At 42.4% G+C, this 19,580-nt stretch overlaps 2 protein-coding genes across 7 annotated transcripts in view; one reads left to right on the forward strand and one right to left on the reverse strand.

The window, feature by feature from the left end:
* The first annotated feature begins 2 nt into the window (after nt 1–2).
* Nucleotides 3–11,781, forward strand: LOC109474551 (putative all-trans-retinol 13,14-reductase). The gene is made up of 12 exons (XM_019774882.1): nt 3–606; nt 6,539–6,721; nt 7,055–7,221; nt 7,552–7,659; nt 7,893–8,094; nt 8,252–8,449; nt 8,841–8,960; nt 9,252–9,371; nt 9,721–9,858; nt 10,238–10,404; nt 10,823–10,982; nt 11,148–11,781. The coding sequence occupies exons 1-12, from the start codon at nt 396–398 to the stop codon at nt 11,291–11,293; spliced, it is 1,920 nt and encodes a 639-aa protein (XP_019630441.1). The 5' UTR covers nt 3–395; the 3' UTR covers nt 11,294–11,781.
* A 923-nt stretch (nt 11,782–12,704) lies between these two features.
* Nucleotides 12,705–19,580, reverse strand: part of LOC109474532 (protein AF-10-like) — a 22,558-nt gene continuing 15,682 nt past the window's right edge. For 5 of the 6 annotated variants that reach the window (XM_019774849.1, XM_019774847.1, XM_019774848.1 and 2 more), the window contains 6 exons: nt 19,307–19,398; nt 18,739–18,896; nt 17,766–18,445; nt 17,388–17,493; nt 16,555–16,689; nt 12,705–16,136 (listed from right to left, as the gene is read on the reverse strand). In XM_019774849.1, the coding sequence (XP_019630408.1) occupies nt 16,092–16,136; nt 16,555–16,689; nt 17,388–17,493; nt 17,766–18,445; nt 18,739–18,896; nt 19,307–19,398 (1,216 nt within the window). In that variant the 3' untranslated portion in view covers nt 12,705–16,091. The remainder of the gene's footprint in view (nt 16,137–16,554; nt 16,690–17,387; nt 17,494–17,765; nt 18,446–18,738; nt 18,897–19,306; nt 19,399–19,580) is intronic. The other variant, XM_019774846.1, reaches the window with a different exon arrangement.

Raw genomic sequence — 19,580 nt, forward strand, 5'->3', positions numbered from 1 at the left:
CTATATTGAAACAGTTCACACACATACCCTGGTTCTATCATTTTTGGACAGTCCCCAAGAATAACATTTAGACGTACGCAGCAAATGATAATGACGAAGCAGAAAAATAATGGCCGGCGGCGATCTATAGGTCAGATGTTGCCCAAAGGCGCACATAATTAATTTAGATGTGTTCTAGAATATCTACAATATTATGATCTGCATGGTGTAGCAAATACAAAGGAAAACAGAACAATGGTTGCAGACGACCACAATGCAAATATTCGCCATGATCATAATCACGTGTTACGACACAAATATTGCGTCACATTGAAAGGGAGAGCAACAGCAGGTCGCTTCCAGACCTGAGGTCATTTCTTCTTCCCCAGATTGCGCGGTATAACGTAAGATATCTCATGGCGTTTCTGTCTCACATGTTGTCACTGCTTGTGGCGAACACCAGCGCTCCTGTAGTGTTCGGATTGATATGCGTGACGGTAACATCCGTGGCTGCTCTTATCGTGAAGTGGCACCGATCGCCGGCAAACCCGTTCTCGGCAGACCGGGCGAGGTCGCCCGAGCCTTTGGTGACGGACCACGCGAAGAGAGACAAGGTCCTGAAACAGCGTAAGTAGGCCTGTTGAAATCTATTGTGTAGTCGTGATGATCTATATATGATAGTCTGAGTGTCTGACTGCCAATCCTTTTCGGAAAATTGTGATGAATTGTTATTTTTGTGCAATATCGGTCCATATATGTCATTATATTAAACACGAAGATTCGACGCTTTCTACGGAGAGCACCGAAGTGGGGTTAATGACACGTTATATTAACTACTGTAGCTAGACCGGCTTTTCGAAAAACAATTAAAACACAAACAGATAGAGTTTTCTTTAATCGAGATATATTCTAATGTGGATAGTGTGTGGATACGTTAGAGTAAGAAGGTGTCCGAGGAAGCACGTGGATCGTACTAACAATGAGATCGTAGGTAAACAAACAAAAGGTAATCAAATTAAAAGGATCCTTTTGTTATTTCTAATTTATACATTTGTGCAGTCAATTAATATGACACTAGAAAGGGTACGCCAAATAACGACGGAAAGGACCGTTTTCTCGACAGGATACATCTAGCCTGGTAGTTATGATGTGCATGTAAGAAGGAATACAATATAATTGACTAGAATTATTGATTTTGTGTCAAATTTATTGGACTTTGCTACCGTATTGTTATGACTTGTATATGTGACCCATATCGCACTAGCCTGGTAGCCATACCATCGGGATCTCATATATGTATTTTTACGGTACTGGAAGTGTTGCTCGGCTAATCTCCAAGCAGATTCGGTGGGGGAAGGGTCGTAGAATTCGGCAAAAAAGAGAGTAGAATTGGCCAGGGGAGTCAGGCCGCGGGCCAAGGTTGTTTCTTTCCCTCCGAAGAGGCCAATCAAACCCTATGGCGGCCAAATCCCTAGGCCTGGCAAATATTCTCCTATATATAGCCAGCTTAGTTAGTCTGGTAGAGACTACGCGGCCAATAGATACCTCACCGAATCTGCTTGGAGATTATTGCTAGCGCTCGCCCGCCTAGGCTCATTAGCGCACGCACGGAAATTTTTACGGTGTTGTTTTTAAGGGTGGCAGCAATCAGAAAGGCCGACTGGAAACAGTATGTTACATATGGATCGTAAGAAACGATGCTTATTTATAGTCTGGCGCAGTAAAAAACCCCTAAGCCGATCCGTTTCATTAGATTGGTTCCAAGCTAGGAACAGCCAAGGCTTAAATCTGTGAGCTGAATAAACTTGAAATTGTACAATCCACGTGTGTACTGTATCGTATGCATACTCCCACGGCATTTATACATGCATTTCTGCTGAATTAATAAGTACCCAGCACAAGTATGTATTGTGTTACAAACTCACCCGCCTCAATCCCTTGGGAACCTACAATACATGTAGAAATCCCTACTCTCCAAGCAGAGGTGTAGGCTGGCGGCGTTTTATCCGGCTTTAATTTTTGTACCGGCCCTTTTTTTCCCGCCAGGCTTCGGTGGTTTATTACTACTAACTGCCCTGCCCGTGATAGACATTACTTGTAGCCACCCAAAAATGTGCTTGGAGATTAAACAATCCCATAACACCGCTGTCTATTCGGAATGATCTTGTTTGTAACGTTACTAACAGTGACGGTAGTATTTGCTGAGTTTTGTGTATTCGGGAGGCCAATTGGCGGGCTATAGTGAGCCGTAGTGAGTCCACTATTGTGCTGTGTTTGTCTGTGTGGCCTTTTAAACATGGGAGCGTACGTTAGTAAAAGGGGAGGGTTGTGTACACAATTAAGATCAATTAAGGATGGGAGTAGGGACACATCTTTTTCGAGGGAGCGACCGTATAATTCTAGGTTATCTGTTCAGATGGTCTGAATTTAGTATCATTTCACGCTCTATTAGGCTGACCGTTTTATTTATTTTATCTATCTTTTTTTTGCGTGTGTCCCGCTGGTCCTTTTTAACAAAAACAGGAAAACATGTTAGATAACGTTATTTGACGGTGTATGGCCCCTGACCTACTTACAGTATTTCATATCACCTGTGAGGGTCATGTACTCTACAAGCAGACGCGTTTAGGTTTGGGTTTATTTTTGAAGTTTGATTTTCGTCTGGCTTTCTTTTTGTACTGGTATCTTCTTTTTATTATACGGTACAAAAAGAAGGTCGGATAAAACGCCGAAAACACGTCAAAAATACATCTAATCCCAAGCCCAAACCTCTGCTTGGAGAGTGAGGACCGTACTCATGCACCAGGCATTTTCGAATTTCCGTGAGGTAACATCTTCTTATCGCGCTGTCCAACGTCAGATTGCTAAAAAATTAAGCGACTCACGCCGGTATTCGCAGCCCGGTTTTACCGGGATTCCTGCTTTGGTCCGTCCCTATGTAGACCCTCTGTTGTTTCATATGACCTACGAAAGTCGTTGCACTTTCGTTGTGTCAATACAGTTCTCTATGTGGGCACCGCTCTTTGAAACGTGTAAGTTGTACTTTACGCCCTACTAACAAAAACAACGAAATATTTTGCATCAAACGCCACTCAAAATGAATCATGTGTGTGAAAAATGGAGAGACATTCCTTATTTTCGAATTAACAATTATGTGCCACAGCACGTCTGTTTGGAGAATTTTGTTGCTTCTTTTGTATGATAACTTTTTTACCAGCTTGTACGCGGATGAGATAGCGATAGCCTCTAAAAGGCTTCGGAAGCGGCTGCTATGAGTACAAAGTGGCCAGATAGACAAACCGTGCCATGGGAGTTGGTCGCTGAGGAGTACGTTTACCGCCTCCCTCGCGCATGTTATTTGTCTTTATAATTTGGTTTCTACTCACAGTGGCTTCTACTCTTTTCAGCCGCTTCCGGAATCTGTTAGAGGCTAGGGATGCCATATTCGGATATTTTCGTGCCAGGTCGGATTTTGGCTTTGGTCTTTATTCGGATATTTTCGTGCTAGGTCGGAATTCCGTTCGCGGTATACATTCGGATATTTTCGTCCCAGTTCGGATATCGGTCCGGCACAGGTTCGGATATTTCCGGCGGATCTTCGTACCCATATTAGGCGTTATTCGGGTATAATCGGCGGGAGGATGCATTCCCGAGAAACGGCAGAGAATTTCGGCGGCAGGAAAGTGTATCGGCCAGGTGGGAAACTTTTCTTTTGTAAAACTTGTGTACAATTTGTATATTTGGCTGTTTCTCCTTCGGATGTGTTAATATAGATATTCTAAGGAACAAGTTGATGTATAGTTTGCGTGATATTGGGAAAAGTTGCCGCTGTAAATCGCTAAAAATCTAGCGTCCTTTGCAGGCGGTCGCCCTTTTGGGGAGGGGGGGTCGCTTTTTTTGCAACGTGCACGATTTTCTGATCAAGCGTAGATCAAGGACGCCATATTTTGTGACCCTGTGGTAGAAATAATGGGGAATTTTGTGTGCGTGTGTCACGTGTGTATGTGAAGTCTGCCATCTCTAATTGCCTTGTTGTTCATGATGTTGCAGGAGTCAGGTTTTAGCTGTTGATTTTGGTATCGAAAGCAAAGGCTCAGCTCACAACATCAGCAGAAAAGTGGAAAGGTGTGCTGAGTTGCGACCATGAATACCTACAGGTGTGAGGAGTGCTGCAGGCAGTTCAGTAGGCTGGGTCATCTGAAGACTCATCTGCGAACTCACACAGGGGAGAAACCGTACAGGTGTGAGGAGTGCAGCAAGCAGTTCAGTCAGAGGAGTACTCTGAAGACTCGCATGTGGACTCACACTAGTGAAAAACCCTACAGGTGTGAGGAGTGCAGCAGGCAGTTCAATGAGCTGGGTCATCTGAAGAGACACATACGGACTCACACAGGTGAGAAACCGTACCAGTGTGAGGAGTGTGGCAGGCAGTTCAGTCAGCTGGGTCATCTGAAGACTCATATGCGAACTCACACAGGTGAGAAACCGTACAAGTGTGAGGACTGCAGCAAGCAGTTCAATGAGCTGGGACATCTGAAGAGACACATACGGACTCATACAGGTGAGAAACCGTACCAGTGTGAGGAGTGTGGCAGGCAGTTCAGTCATCTGGGTGCACTGAAGAGGCACATGCGAACTCACACAGGAGAGAAACCCTACAGATGTGAGGAATGCAGCAAGCAGTTCAGTCGACTGTTTAGTCTGAAATTTCACATGCAAACTCACACTGGAGAAACCATACAGGTGTGAGGAGTGCAGTTGGCATTCATCTGTGTGACATGATCTAAAAAGGCACATGCAGGCCCAGAAGTAAAATAAAATCTCTGAAGATGCCAGATGGAATACAGCAACCTCTTCCATGTGGACACTTAGAAGTTAGATATGCTAAGGGAAAAAAAACTAAATACCATGTTAAAAAGCCTAAGAATCTCCACCTTAGATAAAAGCATAGAACCTGATATCTTTGAGGCTCAATGAGAGGTAGAGTGTAAAAGGAGTGCAGCAAGCTGCTTGGGTCAGTTATAGAGGGACAAAGACTTGTAAAACTCTGAAGTGAGTTCCATCCTCTTCATTTAATGTTTCCCTTGATGTGAGGAGTGCAACAGGTAGTAAGGCCACTGGATGGAGAAAAGGGCTTGTATGGACTCAGAGCCACCGACCTTTGTTTGTTTTTGTTGTCGCAACTTTTTCTTAATATTGTCAGGTCTCTGAGCCCATTCTGCATTTTCCTATGTATCAATAGTTCTAGTTTTGTTTCTTGGTATTAGTCTATAGTAATAGTGATCTGATGTTATAGTTAGTTATCAACACTTACTGTGTGTTAGGTTTGTTTAGAAACACATGTACATTATCAGGAAGTTCATTCCATTTTTCTAGTTGGTTGTCACAACTTTGTGCTTGTTCTCTAGCCAAGGATTAGTAATTATACAAGCAGGCAAAATAGGATTGTAATCAAAAAGTTTGTTTTCTAACCACTTACCAACTACCAGGCAGTGTTAACTTATTGTTATCTAATATATAGTTTTACAGAGATATTTTGCCAGTTACATTTGTACTAGTGTATGTATCTTCAATCCATTTGATTACGATATTCTTCCCTTAGTTCTATATATGAAATACTTAGGCTTGTAATAGTTGTGCATGTAGAATGAGTCGAGTTACAGTGCAGCTACAGACAGGCTTTGCAGTGTTGGAATATCTTGTAGTTGAAGTTGTACATGTATCTACATATGGTTGTCATTTACAGTTCAAATAAAGTTACATGGGTGATATACATTTGGCACCATTGTTTGTTGAAGAAACACATAGATATTGTTACAATTGTACAGTAATTTGTTCCTTGGTAAAATCATAGTTGCGGAAGTTGAGTACTAAGTACTAAATCTAGGAAGTGAAACTTCTATTGAATATACTTTGTTAAATTGGGATGTTTTGTTGGTGGTATGATCCGCCATTCCTATTTTTTTTTCTCTCACAATACAGAAATACACAACACAGTGCCACACAAACAGGGTAGCCTGGTTACCAAACCTATTATAGCTCCCGAGTCCTACATCCTCCCTATTTGCGGAGAGGATGTAGGACTCGGGAGCTATAATAGGTTTGGTAACCAGGCTACAAACAGGGGGGCCTGCATGCTCTTTTCGTAAGGCGTAATCAGGCCTTTTTAGTCCATAACAGGCAGCCTCTCCAAAAATCAATGTAATTCGTAACAGTACATTAGCCGCAAAGTGTAAAGTCGTAATCAGCTCTGAAACTTTAACGTAATTCGTAATCAGCAGCGAAAATTTGTTATAATTCATAATCACTATGGGGGTGGGGGACGGCGCTGAAAGGCGATATAAGGAATGGGCTCTGCCTTCCAGTACCATGCCCTAGACACAGTGGATTAACAAGCCACTGCCCCTATGGCCTGTAAAGGCAATGAGACGTTAAGCCACCATCAATACTTACAAGTTTTACAGACATAAAGTTCAAGCATCACTGTAGGTTTGACAAGTATGTAGGAGTCACTCCTGGAACTCATAATTTGCACTTAATGCTCTTGATCCTACTACAGGCTTAACGACAAAGAAAGTTCCGGCTGACTTGGACGCTATCGTGGTGGGCAGCGGGATTGGAGGGCTGTGTACCGCCGCGCTCCTGGCCAAGACGGGAAAGAAAGTCCTTGTTCTTGAACAGCACGATCAGGCCGGGGGCTGCTGTCATACTTATGTGGACAAGGGCTTTGAGTTCGACGTTGGTGAGTGTTTTGAAAGTTCATCTGCCTGTAGAAGTCCTTATGCAGTAAGTTTGCACTGTATTTTTTAACACAACGGATTGGACATACCCAATTTTTGACAGTACAACTCCGGTCTGTGGTTACAGCATTCACCTCACCCATGTCCTGTCAATGTACTGTACGCATATACACTCACACAGTCACATACACACACATGCATACGCACATACATAGACACACGCACACACACACATACATACATACATGCACACACATAGCCTCACACATGCACACACACTAAAGACACACAGAGATCATACTTGAGAGACTAACTGTGCCACGTGTTTGTACCAGGTATCCACTACACGGGGAAGCAGAACAGTGTTCGGACATGGCCGCAGGTCCTGCAGGGCGGGACGGTGAACCAGGCACTGATACAGCAGATCACCGAGGGTCAGCTGCAGTGGGCCGAGCTGGACAAGAGCTTCGACATCATCACCATCCAACATGACCAGGACAAGGTAAGGAAGATTAGATCATATTTATAACAATGATGGTTTTTTTTATGTACATGTACCCCAGTACTTGTAGAAAAGCGTTATGGTAACATACTTCCATGTAAAACTCCACTTATGTCTCAATTTGCCCTTGTCAGCAGGGCTTAGCCTCACCAGGCTTCAGGAAGTGGCTGGAAAGAGTAGAAATTGACTAAGTAGACAGATGATTATGCTAGGGGAGTTGGTCCGTGCCAAGAGAACAGTTTGCCACACCCAGGAGCGGACTAACTCCCCTGGCATATCATTTGTCTATTTGGCCAATTGCTCATGTTTTTTTACCTTTCCCTAATCCAGAGAATAGAGGTGCCAATCAAGTCCAGCAGGTCAGAGCATCACAAAACCCTGCTGGAACACTTCCCTACAGAAGGAAAGGCTATCGATGAGTTCTTCAGACTATGTGACGTAAGTCTCTGTTAACCTTTACACAAGGAAAACGATCTTCACTCTTTTTGAATAGTATCCTTCTTTTCCTACATACAAATCATTATTACCTGATACACCTTTACATCCTATCCTTAAGCCAAAAGCTAGTTAATCTCAGCCTAGTCAAGTGAGGAAATAGGGGCCTGCTACTACTAGTGCTAGAGATTCGAACCCAGAACCTTCAGTCAACAACCCAACCCTCTTCCTCTCAGGTTTACACAGGAACCCTGAGTGGCTTCATCCTGATGAAGACCCTTCCACTGTGGCTCGTTAAGCTGTTCATCAGGACAGGGCTCGTCAGCAGACTAACGAGTTTCTTCCACTACATGTCGCGGAGCACCAGGGAAGTCATGGACAGTTTCACCGACAACCAAGACCTGAAGGCAGTCTTGTCTTACAACTATGGAGACTTCGGTAGGGGCTTCCAGACTTTTTTTTGCCTTTATACACAGGGATTTTGTTTTTAGTGTGTCTGATTATTTTTTCAAAATCTATTCAGTTGCTTGGGTAACTATTTCCTCATTACCTCATTGTCTAACCTGCATTCACCTTCATCACTTTATCCCCACAGGCTCCCCGCCGAAGGTGTCAGGTTTCCTGATGCAGGGCATGACGGCGCAGCACTTCCACGAGGGCGCGTTCTACCCGCGGGGCGGGGCCAGCGAGATCGCCTTCCACATCATACCTGTCATCGAGAGGGCGGGGGGAGCCGTGCTTGTGGCAGCACCTGTCAATCAAATCCTGATTGACAGCGATGGGAAGGCATTCGGTGAGTGCAACAGTTACTGCATGATACCTTTGTGTAAAATCTGTACAAATCTTATGAAAAACACACAAAGCACAAAGAAAACAAATTTCATCAAATGGGCAGGGGAGCTTGTCACTGCACCTGTCAGTCAAATCTTGATTGACAGCAAAGCAAGGGCAGTCACTGAGTACAGCTGTATGATAGAGTAAATACAGGGATACCTTAGCATTCCCATACCTCATCAAGAGGGCAGGGGAAGGTGCTTGTAGCAGCACCCGTCAATTAAATTTTGATTGACAGCAAAGGAAAGGCATTTTTTTTGCAAAAGATTTTTGTAAACAGTCGTCAATCATGTTAGTAAGAATTAGACAAAGGCTGATTTGTTCCAATAAATCCATACGTGACCTTCCAGGTGTTCGGGTGCACAAAAGCAGCGGAGATGTCGACATTCACGCGCCGGTCGTCGTGTCAGCAGCGGGAGTCTGTAACACGTACCAGAAGCTGGTCCCACAACCAGTGGTCAGAAAACATGGTAAGACATGTTCACACGGATTAAGAGATGAAGCAATGTTATCATATCTAATTTATTCATTGTTGTGAATTTTTTGCTGATTCTGTCTATGCAGTTTCCCTCTAGCACTGTGCCTATCATGTCAAAATAACTATGGACACACAAACAAACAAACACACGAAACAGACACTGAAAACAAATTCTCTATCAAATATTCAAGACAGGTTGTGTCATTTGATAGGTTTTGTTTTGTCATTATTTAATTCTTTTTTTCTCTTTATTATTGTCACCACCCTGTTTTTGTTGCTGCAGGACTAGATGAGATGTTCCAGCAGGTGAGACCAGGACTGGGCGCGCTCAGTGTGTTTGTGGGACTGACTGGAACCTCACAGGAGCTGGGCCTCAAGGCTCACAATGCCTGGATGTTCCCAGGTACACAAATATTTTATTATTAAGATTTATATCATAGTTTATAGGGGTCAATTTTTGCCATCCTAGAAGTCAAGGAAACCAGAGTTATCAACCAGTTTTCCTAGAACTTTAATATTCATAGTGTGAAATTTGCTGCCACCAAGTATAGTATGGGTGTGATTACTAGATAGCTTTAAACAATGTTTGCAGCTAGATGTGCAAAGGCTAGGTGTAACAGGTTGTTTGGTGTAATGTAACCAGCTGCCGCTGCGCTGTGTGCCTGTGAAGCTGCTGTGTTTCGCCAAAGGGCATTATACTGCCAATACAGATGGCGACTGGTGGCCTGATTGTTGTATTTTACTGACCACAGGTAATGACCATGACCAGTTGATTGAGGACTACTCCAGACTGACTCTGCAGGAGGCTTGTGAGGAGGAAACCAAGACTCCGGTTCTGTTTGTCTCCTTCCCTTCTGCCAAGGACCCCACCTGGAACACACGCTACCCTGGTAGGCAGAGAACAAAATCATGGTCATATCATTGTCCGAATCCTAGTCCACTTAGACTCGTACAACCACAGCACTTTCTGGAGACACTACCAATATGTAAATCTTGTTCTGAGGTACCCTGGTAGCTTTTTTAACATGATAAGTAGGTTATAGGTGTTATGTATTCTTGTTCTTTCTCTGTATGGGTATATATATGGACCAGGTGTTTGAATTAAATGAAGAAACAATACTTTCTGCGACCACACACCCCCCATCTTTCCTTTCCACCCTGAATCACAACTTCGTCTTTTTTTACAATGGACAAGAAGCTGGGCAGTGGTCCTGCCAAGGTGATTATTTTCTGCTTGTACTGAAAGATGTTTTTATCTTCCTTCCCCAGGAAAGTCCACCTGTATCATTATCTCCTTCACTCCTTACGAGTGGTTTGCGGAGTGGCAGGAAGGAAGAGTGAAGCACAGGGGTGAGGAATACGAGAGCCTGAAGACTAGACTGGCCCAGAAGATGTGGAGACAGGTCTGTCAACAGTACCCTCAGCTGCAGGGCAAGGTGAGCAGGCCGTGGGGACATCTAGTGGTGGTTGGTGGTACTGCAGTTTTCAGTCACTGCAGTGGACTGCAGTTTTCTGTCACAAAAAAGTCTTTTTATCAAGTTCATTTTATTACTCGGACTATATGTAGCACATAAGCAGAATGTATTGCACCTGCGCGAAACCAGTAAGGTATTATGCATAGCACTAAGGTGGACCATCTCATATAAGGTCATATTTGCATATATAAGGTTAACATCCCATCTGTAGTTTCCAAATGATGTGTTGAAAAACATATCATCTGCAGCAGGCAAAATTCTGATGCAACATTGACCAAACATCCAACAAAAACCGTGAAAAGTCAGGGTTTTGCGCAGGCGCAGTACATTCTGCCGACGTGCTACCATATTTGAATTGACAAAGAATTTTTCCCCACAGGATGAGTACATGGATGTCGGCACGCCTCTGTCCAACAACTACTACCTGGGCTCCACACGTGGGGAGATTTACGGACTCGATCACAACCGGGAGCGCTTCTCCCAGGACCTGCTGGTGAACCTCCGACCTGATACTGCCATACCCGGGCTATACCTGACAGGTGAAGCTATCTTATTCTTATATTAATAACGGGAGTACCTTTACCTTTTTACCTTCCCAGTGTGAGTGGTTCACCTCACAGTCCTGTCTCAGGGTTAGCATGTTGAAAAGGTGATAGCCACCTGTTGTATGTGGTAACATTGTATACGGACATGTGCCTCTCCAGGACAGGACATAGTGACGGCTGGGTTCGCAGGTGCACTGGTGTCGGGCCTGCTGACGGCAGGTGCTGTGCTGAACAGGCAGCTGATACTGGACCTCATCATTCTGGAGGCTAAAGCCATGTTCAACATGAGGAACAAGAAGCTGTAGTACCACATCTCCATGATAGGTGGCGTTACGGTGGAAACTGCAATGCAACACAATGCATACACAAGTGTCTGATAGTTGTAATAGTAGTACATTGTAAATGTGTGCAGTAGGAATATAAAGGGAGGTGAGTTTGCAACTGAAGCACATTGTACACATATTTGTGCAATTTTTATTCAGTTTGATACATATTTGTGCAATTTTTATTCAGTTTGATGTGCAATTTTTTTTTTTTCATTTGTTGTGCCAAATTATGTAGTTGATGTAGCTTGCAATTACTGAAGCCATGTTCAACATGGGCAACAAGTAGTAACACATCTCCATGACAGGTGGCGTTAGGGTGGAAACAGCAATGCAACACAATGCATACAGAAGTGTCTAGTAATAATTGTGTGTAATAGTAAATGTGTGAAGTAGGAATATAAAGGGAGGTGAGTTTTCAACTGAATCAATACTAACTAGCACATTGTACACATATTTGTGCAATTGTCTTTTTCAGTTTGATGTGCAATTTTTTTTCTTTTATTTTCATTTGTTGTGCCAAATTATATATGGGTACATGTAGTTGATGTACTAGTAGCTTGCAGTCACTGAAGCCATATTTAACATGGGCAACAAGAAGCTGTAGTACCACCTCTCCATGATAGATGGTGTTAGGGTGGAAACTGCAATGCAACACAATGTATACAAAAGTGCGTAATAATATGTGTACATGTAGTAGTAAATGTGTGCATTAGGAATATAAAGGGAGTTGAGTTTGCAACTGAAGCAATACTAACTACTAGTAGCACATTGTACACATATTTGTGCAATTTTCTTTTTCAGTTTAATGTGCATTTTTTTTCATTTGTTGTGCCAAATTTTTATGGCAATTTTTTCTAATTGGTCAAAAGAATATTTCTAACCACATGAATATGCATGCTACCACCATGCATTTGGCATAAGCTATTAATTTGAATCAATAGCAAAATTTCTGGAAAGGTATTGACAGTAACTGCAAATAACATTTGACAATGTGTCAGTAACAATTTTAACACAGCCATTAGAGGTGATTTCCTTATGAAAGACTTTTTGATGTATTCTTCTCTGTAAGCATTTCTAATGCCTGCAAGACATCATACATGTGTGTATGAATATCACAACTGGACACATGAACTCATGTATAAACTAATCTGAGATGTTTCTGACTAAACAGAAATAGATTTTCATTCCCTCAAGTCATGTACTTGCACCAGACTGTATAGTTGTAGCCTTTTCTAGTGAGTCCGTTATTTGTGTATTCCATGTATAGTATGCAAGTGCCATGCACACGGACACACACAGACAGACAAACACACACACGCATACTCAGCCACCACCTGCTCTTAACTTCCAACTACTTCGACACAAGAAAAGCTTGACAAGAGACCATGTGTAAGAAGAAAAGGTGTTTTATATCATCCCAACCTGACAGCTCTCTGTACTCTTTACAGTCGGTGGTTTGCTAGCATCACGATACCAAAGTTCACTGTACATGGAAGCTATAACATCACCACTTCTAGGAAATGTTTTGGCAGTAGTTTGACTAGGAATTTTTTCCCCACATTGTATACAGGATACTAGAAATATTGTGGGTCATCATCATATGATTTTTGCTTTTTAATATACATCAAGGGCTTAGAAAGTTTCCTATAGACACGCACATGGACTACGGTTTACCAAATGGTTATGCAGCAGAATCTCTCCTGGAACGATACACAAACATGTAAAATTGTATGTAGCAAAACCAACTCTAAAGTACACTGTACTTTGTAATTGCCCCTTTAATAAGGAACCAAAATCAGCAGTTTGCATTTCATTTACAAAATGGAATAAAACAAAAGTCAGGCTTACCCAAAAATTCAGATGACATCCATGCATGACTCATATAAAAAGCTACCTAGCTGTCTAAATTTATGTACAGTATAGATGGAACTATCCACTATTAAATGACGGACAGTTTTTTGCTTACAAAACACCCCACAAACACATTATTTTCCTCCTAATTGTGATAAGTTAAGTCACATTGAACCAATGACAGACAGACATGTACTAGACTACTAAAGTACCAAAGCCTACAATACAGTTCATACACACATATATACAGATACATCTATTCCAGTTGGTCACTACTGTTTTCAGTGGTACAGCAACATACAAAATTGCTCAGGAGTGACATTAGTTCATAACTTTTCAGAAAATTGCTGTCCAGATAAAAAAAATAACTACCAATGGACAAAACTAGTCTATACATAGTTTGCACCAAGTTTTGCATACAAAATTAAGATGTATGAGGATGAAAGAAATACATGGGGTTTTGCACTGGTAACATCCAGGGTTTTCTGGGTTCTAAGTCAGAGAAATGGCAAGTTACTGTTTACCAAAAGTGGCCTTAAATGACACCAACATTCCAATGAATACGGGGTTAGGCAACAGAATAGTATGGCAGTGTAATACGAGGGTCGCAAACTACTTTTTCCATACCATCAACTTCACTTCCAAGTTACTAATCAAATTATTTCCGTCTTTTTGACAGCTGCTAGCATTTTGCTGTACTCTTTGAATGTACTCTTTGTATCTGTACTCTTTGCTTAAGACAAATATGAAATACATGTACCAACAAAAAATGTATAGCAGACCTTCTTTCATGTCAAAATATTCTTTCAGTCCCTCTTCAGGTAGCCAAACAATTTCAATTTGCAGTGTTAAAAGCCATGCTAAAAATTCATGTAAATATCTCTTCTTCTATTGCTGAGTAACAACTTGAATGTGGATGAAAGTATTTTTTCATGGCTAAATGTCTTGACATCCTCTTTATAATGACCACCTGAAAGTTCACTGTACTATGTTGCAACATTTTCTTTGTAACCCGCATGCCCCTAAAATGTAACAAAACCCCAACAGTTGCTATATTACATGCTACACATTGAGCAACACATAAGTCAAATCAAATCCCCCCTCCCACAATGATGTATGCTGACAGCACATGGGTGGGAAAGATTGACAGGCAGAATGACAAAAGGTCAGACACTGGAAAGGGGGTAAGCTTCAAGATCATAAAAACCCCAAATGATTCCCGGAAGTCTCAAGTCTAAGATTTTTTTGTTCAATGTGTAGAAAATGACAGTTTTTTCTTTAAATTTTATGTGGTAAGCCTTGTCAGGTGAAATGACAAGACACTTTGTCAAGTAATAAAGAACTTAACACCCTCACTGCTGACATAGCCTTTGGTACCCAAGTTGTGTTGGTTAAGGATTGTGGGTACATGCTGAAGGTTACTGTAACACATGTAAATTCAACTATTCTTTCTGAGGGCTTTATGCTGAGGGCTTTAAGCTACCTTGACAAGTAGTCATCAGGGATCAATTTTCTGCTATATTTCATTTTTAAGTAGTCATTTTCTTATTCTATCTCAGACAATAAACAACTAATTATAACCTGTGTCTTTTCCAAAGTTTATGGGAGGAAATTCATAGTCCATGATCATTTTTCTGAAGGGAATTTTAGTTCTTCATTGGTTTATGTAACAAAAAAAGGAATGGAAAAAATGTAACGAAATTGAAAAAAAAAGAAGAAGCTGCCAATGATGATGTAGATGTCAAACTCGTAACTTAAAAAAGTAATTACCAAATAGCCCCAGGCATACAGCAACTGATATCTGGATATTACTTCTTCACATTAAGACCTCGGAATTCAGAAATTTGGAGAGGGCCACATGACTATTTCAAAGCTCCTATCTTCTATAACCAACATAAGGTTTAGTACAATGGATAGCTGGGATCTTTTAAGACTGGCTAAATAAGGCTTTTGGTCTAAAACAAGCTGTCCGAAGTTTAGAGTGCCTGATATCTACATTCTATTACACCTAAAGCTGCTCTGTAACATTGAATTAAAACTAAAATTTAACACATGTACATCATGTATGCAGCCCTATTTTGTTACTGCAGACAACTTAGCACACTTTCAAATGCAAATTTTTCTTTAAAAAATTGTGGTGCTGAGTTCATTTACATGTTAAGGAATTTTTGGGATGCGACCATACAACATGGAATTCATTCTACGGCTCTACAACAGTTACAGAGGGTGTCCTGTGTAAGCTGGCTCGTGGTTTAAATTGCACATGCAGTGTGGTGCATTACCCGTAATACACCACATGTCAAAGTTGAGGGCCACCGAGACATAACCAAAACACATCTGGACATGTACCAAGCATAGTCTTCTAGATACTGACTGTTTACATGTTAGTAGTATTCACCTTTGACTTTGCGAATCTGCAGTTCGAACCATGAACCAGCTTATACAACAGTTTCTTCCTGATTGTGCCTTCCTGAGGACCCACACTCTCCCTGTATACAAAATTTTAAACAGCGAAGCAAAGAGACCAGGTTTGTGGCTTGGTTACACCCGAGGACTCCCTTTTACTGAGGTAGGAGGAGGAATATCTTTTGCAAAACTGGCCAATCAGCTGCTTGCACCACGGACCAATCGGCTACTTGCACCACTGACCAATCAGCTGTTTGTACATCTGACTGTTTGATAATCAGTCAGCTGCCACCACAATTGGCCAAGCAGCTGCCAGAAAACCTGGCCAATCAGCTACCAGCAGAATTGGCAAACCAGCTGCCAGCATAACTGACCAATCAGCTGACAGCATAACTGACCAATCAGCTGCCAGCCTAACTGACCAAACAGCCGCCAGCACAACTGGCCAATCAGCTGCCTACAAGACTGGAAGGGTGTCCTGAATGATGTCAATGTCATGTGACTACCAAATGGCTTTGGGTCATTTCTTGTTCTTCTGACTACCAGATTTGCTTTTCTCGGACTTCTGTGAAGATACAGAAAAAATATAAACATAGTTAGCTCTGGCAAAACAAATATAAGAATCAGTATGCAAGTAGAAAGGTAACATGTGCAAAGCAAATGCACAATGTTTGCCTTCTCATGGTCTAGCCTAACAAACTACTGCTCTATTTATTCTTACTCAAAACACATTCATATATATTTCAAACACATTCATATATATGGTGACCAGCCCCTCCAACTGTGTTCTGCAACTTGCTACATAATGTAACTCAACACCAATGGGTGTCTGCTACAGCAAGGCTGTCACCATGGTAACTGGTACTGCAGCAGACAGCTACAGGAAGAAGTGAAGAAGAAGAAACAGAGCAAAAAACAGTGTGTTTCTCTTCTGCAAAGGTAAACATAAATATAGCTCATAAGAGTTTTTGATGAGTGCTTGCCTTTGCTGTACTGTCCTGGGGCCCATGTCCGTCCAGTTGTGGCATGCCGGCAGGTCCGTGCCCGTCCCCCGGTCCCATCCCCTGCTGTAACATCCCTGCTACCATCTGTCTGTGCATCAGCTGGTACACCAGCTCCTGTCATGCAGTATGGGACATAGTAAAGTTCAGTTCATCCACTACATGGTGACACCAGAAATATTACCAGTAATAAATATGTCTCTGTCCAACATGGCAGCAGACAAGTCACGGCCGTTCAAACCAACTTCATCCTCTAACACTTTCTTAAATGTCAGCTTAAGTCAACTTATTTTTGAGGCAAATCTCTAAATTTCATTGTAATGTAATTATCTTCCTATACAAAACTGTCATAGTACATGTAATTATCTTCCTATATGAGACTTTGCATCTTTCATATCTTTCACATCTTTTTTCTTAAGTCTTCAAATCAAACCTAGTTTCTCACCTGTCTTGCTTTCTATCCAGGTAGCAAAACAAAGGATAAAAACATTCATCAACTGTAATTCAATCAAACAATCTGTCTTCTCAGAAACAACAGTGACCAACAAAAACTAATTTCTTTGATGGTGTATGAAGTAAAAAGTAATATGTTTACTATGACTTAATAACAGTGTTCTATAGTACACAAAATGTAAAAGAGTATAAACAATACTTCCTGGTATAATGGTGACATAGAAAATCAGGATTGTAGTATAAAAGAAAGTTTTACTCAAACAAAAATTTGTCTTTTCCTGGTTATATGTAATACTTCTCTCCCAATCCCCCTGATCCTCTACCCCTCCCTACCCCCCCATTCTCCCCCTCTCCTGCCTTACCGGACTAAGCTGTTGTTGCTGCTGTAGAAGTTGACTCATCTGTTGTTGCTGGTAGAACAGCGCCTGTCTCTGCTGCTCCGATAACATCTGTAGTGTCCCCATCTCCCTACACAGGGGGAAAGGTGGTCTTGTTAGGGTAACCTAGAGTCTAAAGGTTCTGGGTTCAAACCCCTAGCAAGCCCCAGTAATGTGTCCTTGTTATGGTTAATTTTTGACGTGTTTTTAGGCATTTGTATCAGGATTTCATTTTTTGTACCGGTATCTTTTTTCCAGTGGGACATTGGATACTGCCCTACTGTCTTTCCAACTTGATACCGTTTAGAAGCCACCAAAAAATTTGGTTGAGGATTTTCGGAACTTTTGGAAAAATTTCCTTACCTTCCAGCCATCATGACTGGCACCCCTGCTCCTGGCATCATTTCTCCGAGATGACCTGGACCCTTCATGCCAGGGTGATGACCCGGGTTGTCCTGTGAACCCTGACCTTTGGCCTGGTTGACATGACCGTGACCTTTGGCTATCTCACTGATGACGGAGGGGTGTGGGTGGGACTCCTGTCCTGTTAGCTGGCCTAGATTCGTGCTGGACTTCTTGTGATTTGGGTTGGATTCGGGGCTGTTGTCGGCCACGTGATTCAACATGGAGGGCTCGTGTCCCACCATGTTTGGTGAAGAAATGTTCTTGGAGGTCAAGTTTAGTTGGTGGTTTGGGGTTGACCTGTTTGTGGATGCGACTCTGGATTGCTGCGGAGTGTTGGATCTCTGTGAGGACCCGGCTGGACTTTTCGACTTCCTTCCCGCGGAGAGCTGGTTCAAGTCCTGCATAGAGAGGCCGAGCTCCGGGTGGACGTTACGGTGGGGACTGGGCCCGGGGTTGGACCCTGGGGACCGCCCCTGTACCGGGGAGGGGTGGGGCTCCCCAACCCCACCCCCGGAGAGCTGGTTCTGTAACGGGGTGCTCGGTAACGAGGCGGGAGAGTTCCCTGTCGCGTTGCGATGAGGGTTTCCGTTCTGTTGTTGCAGCGCGATCTCCTGCAGTGGGTTGTTTCCGGGAGAAGTCTGAATGAATGAATAAATGAATGAATGAATCAATCAATCAATGTTTATAAAGGTTACTCATCCAGGAATGCAACACTTACCAATTATAAACTCGGTTTATTATAAACACTAGAATAAAACAGGCATTTCCATCGCTATCAAGCAATCTTTATCGGTGAAAAGAATGGGAAAACATAGTGTTTTGATTAAAACCAAGATTTATAAGAATAAATGAATGGTTATATACCTGCCCTTCCAACTGTGTCCTGCCACTTGCTACATAATGCAGTAATAAATAATGTAGACATACACACCTGCGGGGTGGCCTGTGCGTTGAGAGGGACAGACAGCCGCGCGGTGACGGCCAGGAGGTGGTCCCGCCGGGCCAGGAGCGTGTGGACGTGCTCCTCCAGCCGCTGGTTCTCCTGACGCAGCTGCTGCAGGCACGACAGCAGCGTGGCAACTTGCCGAACAGGTGGGGGGAGAACAGGACCAGAAAATTAGATAACTACATGTCTTCTTCATGTCACATGCGAAGTAGCATACATAATCATCATAAGCCAGGAAAAAGGGTACAATCTTAACACTGTCTCCAAATCATAAAATACCTTACAGTTTAATGAAAAATCTGAGATTTTAGACTTCTGGGAAGTATTCTGTCTGTCAATCTTCACCCAACCAAGAGCTGTCAACTATTCTCGAGATTCCTCAATCTTGAATTTGACCTTTTGACTTGTCATTTAGCCTGTCAATCTTTCCTCCATTTACTTTCAATCTGCTCTTACTGTTCAGGCAAACGGACGCACAAACCCATGTAGCTAAGACATCCAAAGCAATACCTCAGTACCATTCCTTTCATAGATTGTTAAAGACGAGACTTACTGTCAAAGTGCGCAGCCTGTTCCATGAGAAACTGGGACCCTTCATTCCACTGCCGCTCCAGCAACTGTTCAATACTGGTGGGGAAAGGTTGCCTGGAATATACCAAATTACAAATTGCCGTCTTTCAATATTACAGATATCATATATATGCACACACATCAATTTTCAAACAGATGAATTGTCGGCAATAAAGGAAAAGTTCTATTCTCCTGTTGGACTTCTAACCCTATCCTTAATAACACAACTAAGACTAGAAAACGCCAAAAAAGCAGTA

Source organism: Branchiostoma belcheri, unplaced genomic scaffold, assembly GCF_001625305.1.
Source record: "Branchiostoma belcheri isolate BF01 breed outbred unplaced genomic scaffold, Haploidv18h27 scaffold31, whole genome shotgun sequence".
NCBI classification, from domain to species: Eukaryota; Metazoa; Chordata; class Leptocardii; order Amphioxiformes; family Branchiostomatidae; genus Branchiostoma; species Branchiostoma belcheri.

What these genes read in the sequence shown, in the direction of transcription:
- LOC109474551 (XM_019774882.1), top strand. Translation starts at nt 396, where the DNA reads ATGGCGTTTCTGTCTCACATGTTGTCACTGCTTGTGGCGAACACCAGC. An exon ending in GGGCTTTGAGTTCGACGTTG is followed by an intron (nt 6,722 to 7,054) that starts GTGAGTGTTTTG and finishes TGTTTGTACCAG; the next exon opens with GTATCCACTACACGGGGAAG. An exon ending in TTACAACTATGGAGACTTCG is followed by an intron (nt 8,095 to 8,251) that starts GTAGGGGCTTCC and finishes TTATCCCCACAG; the next exon opens with GCTCCCCGCCGAAGGTGTCA.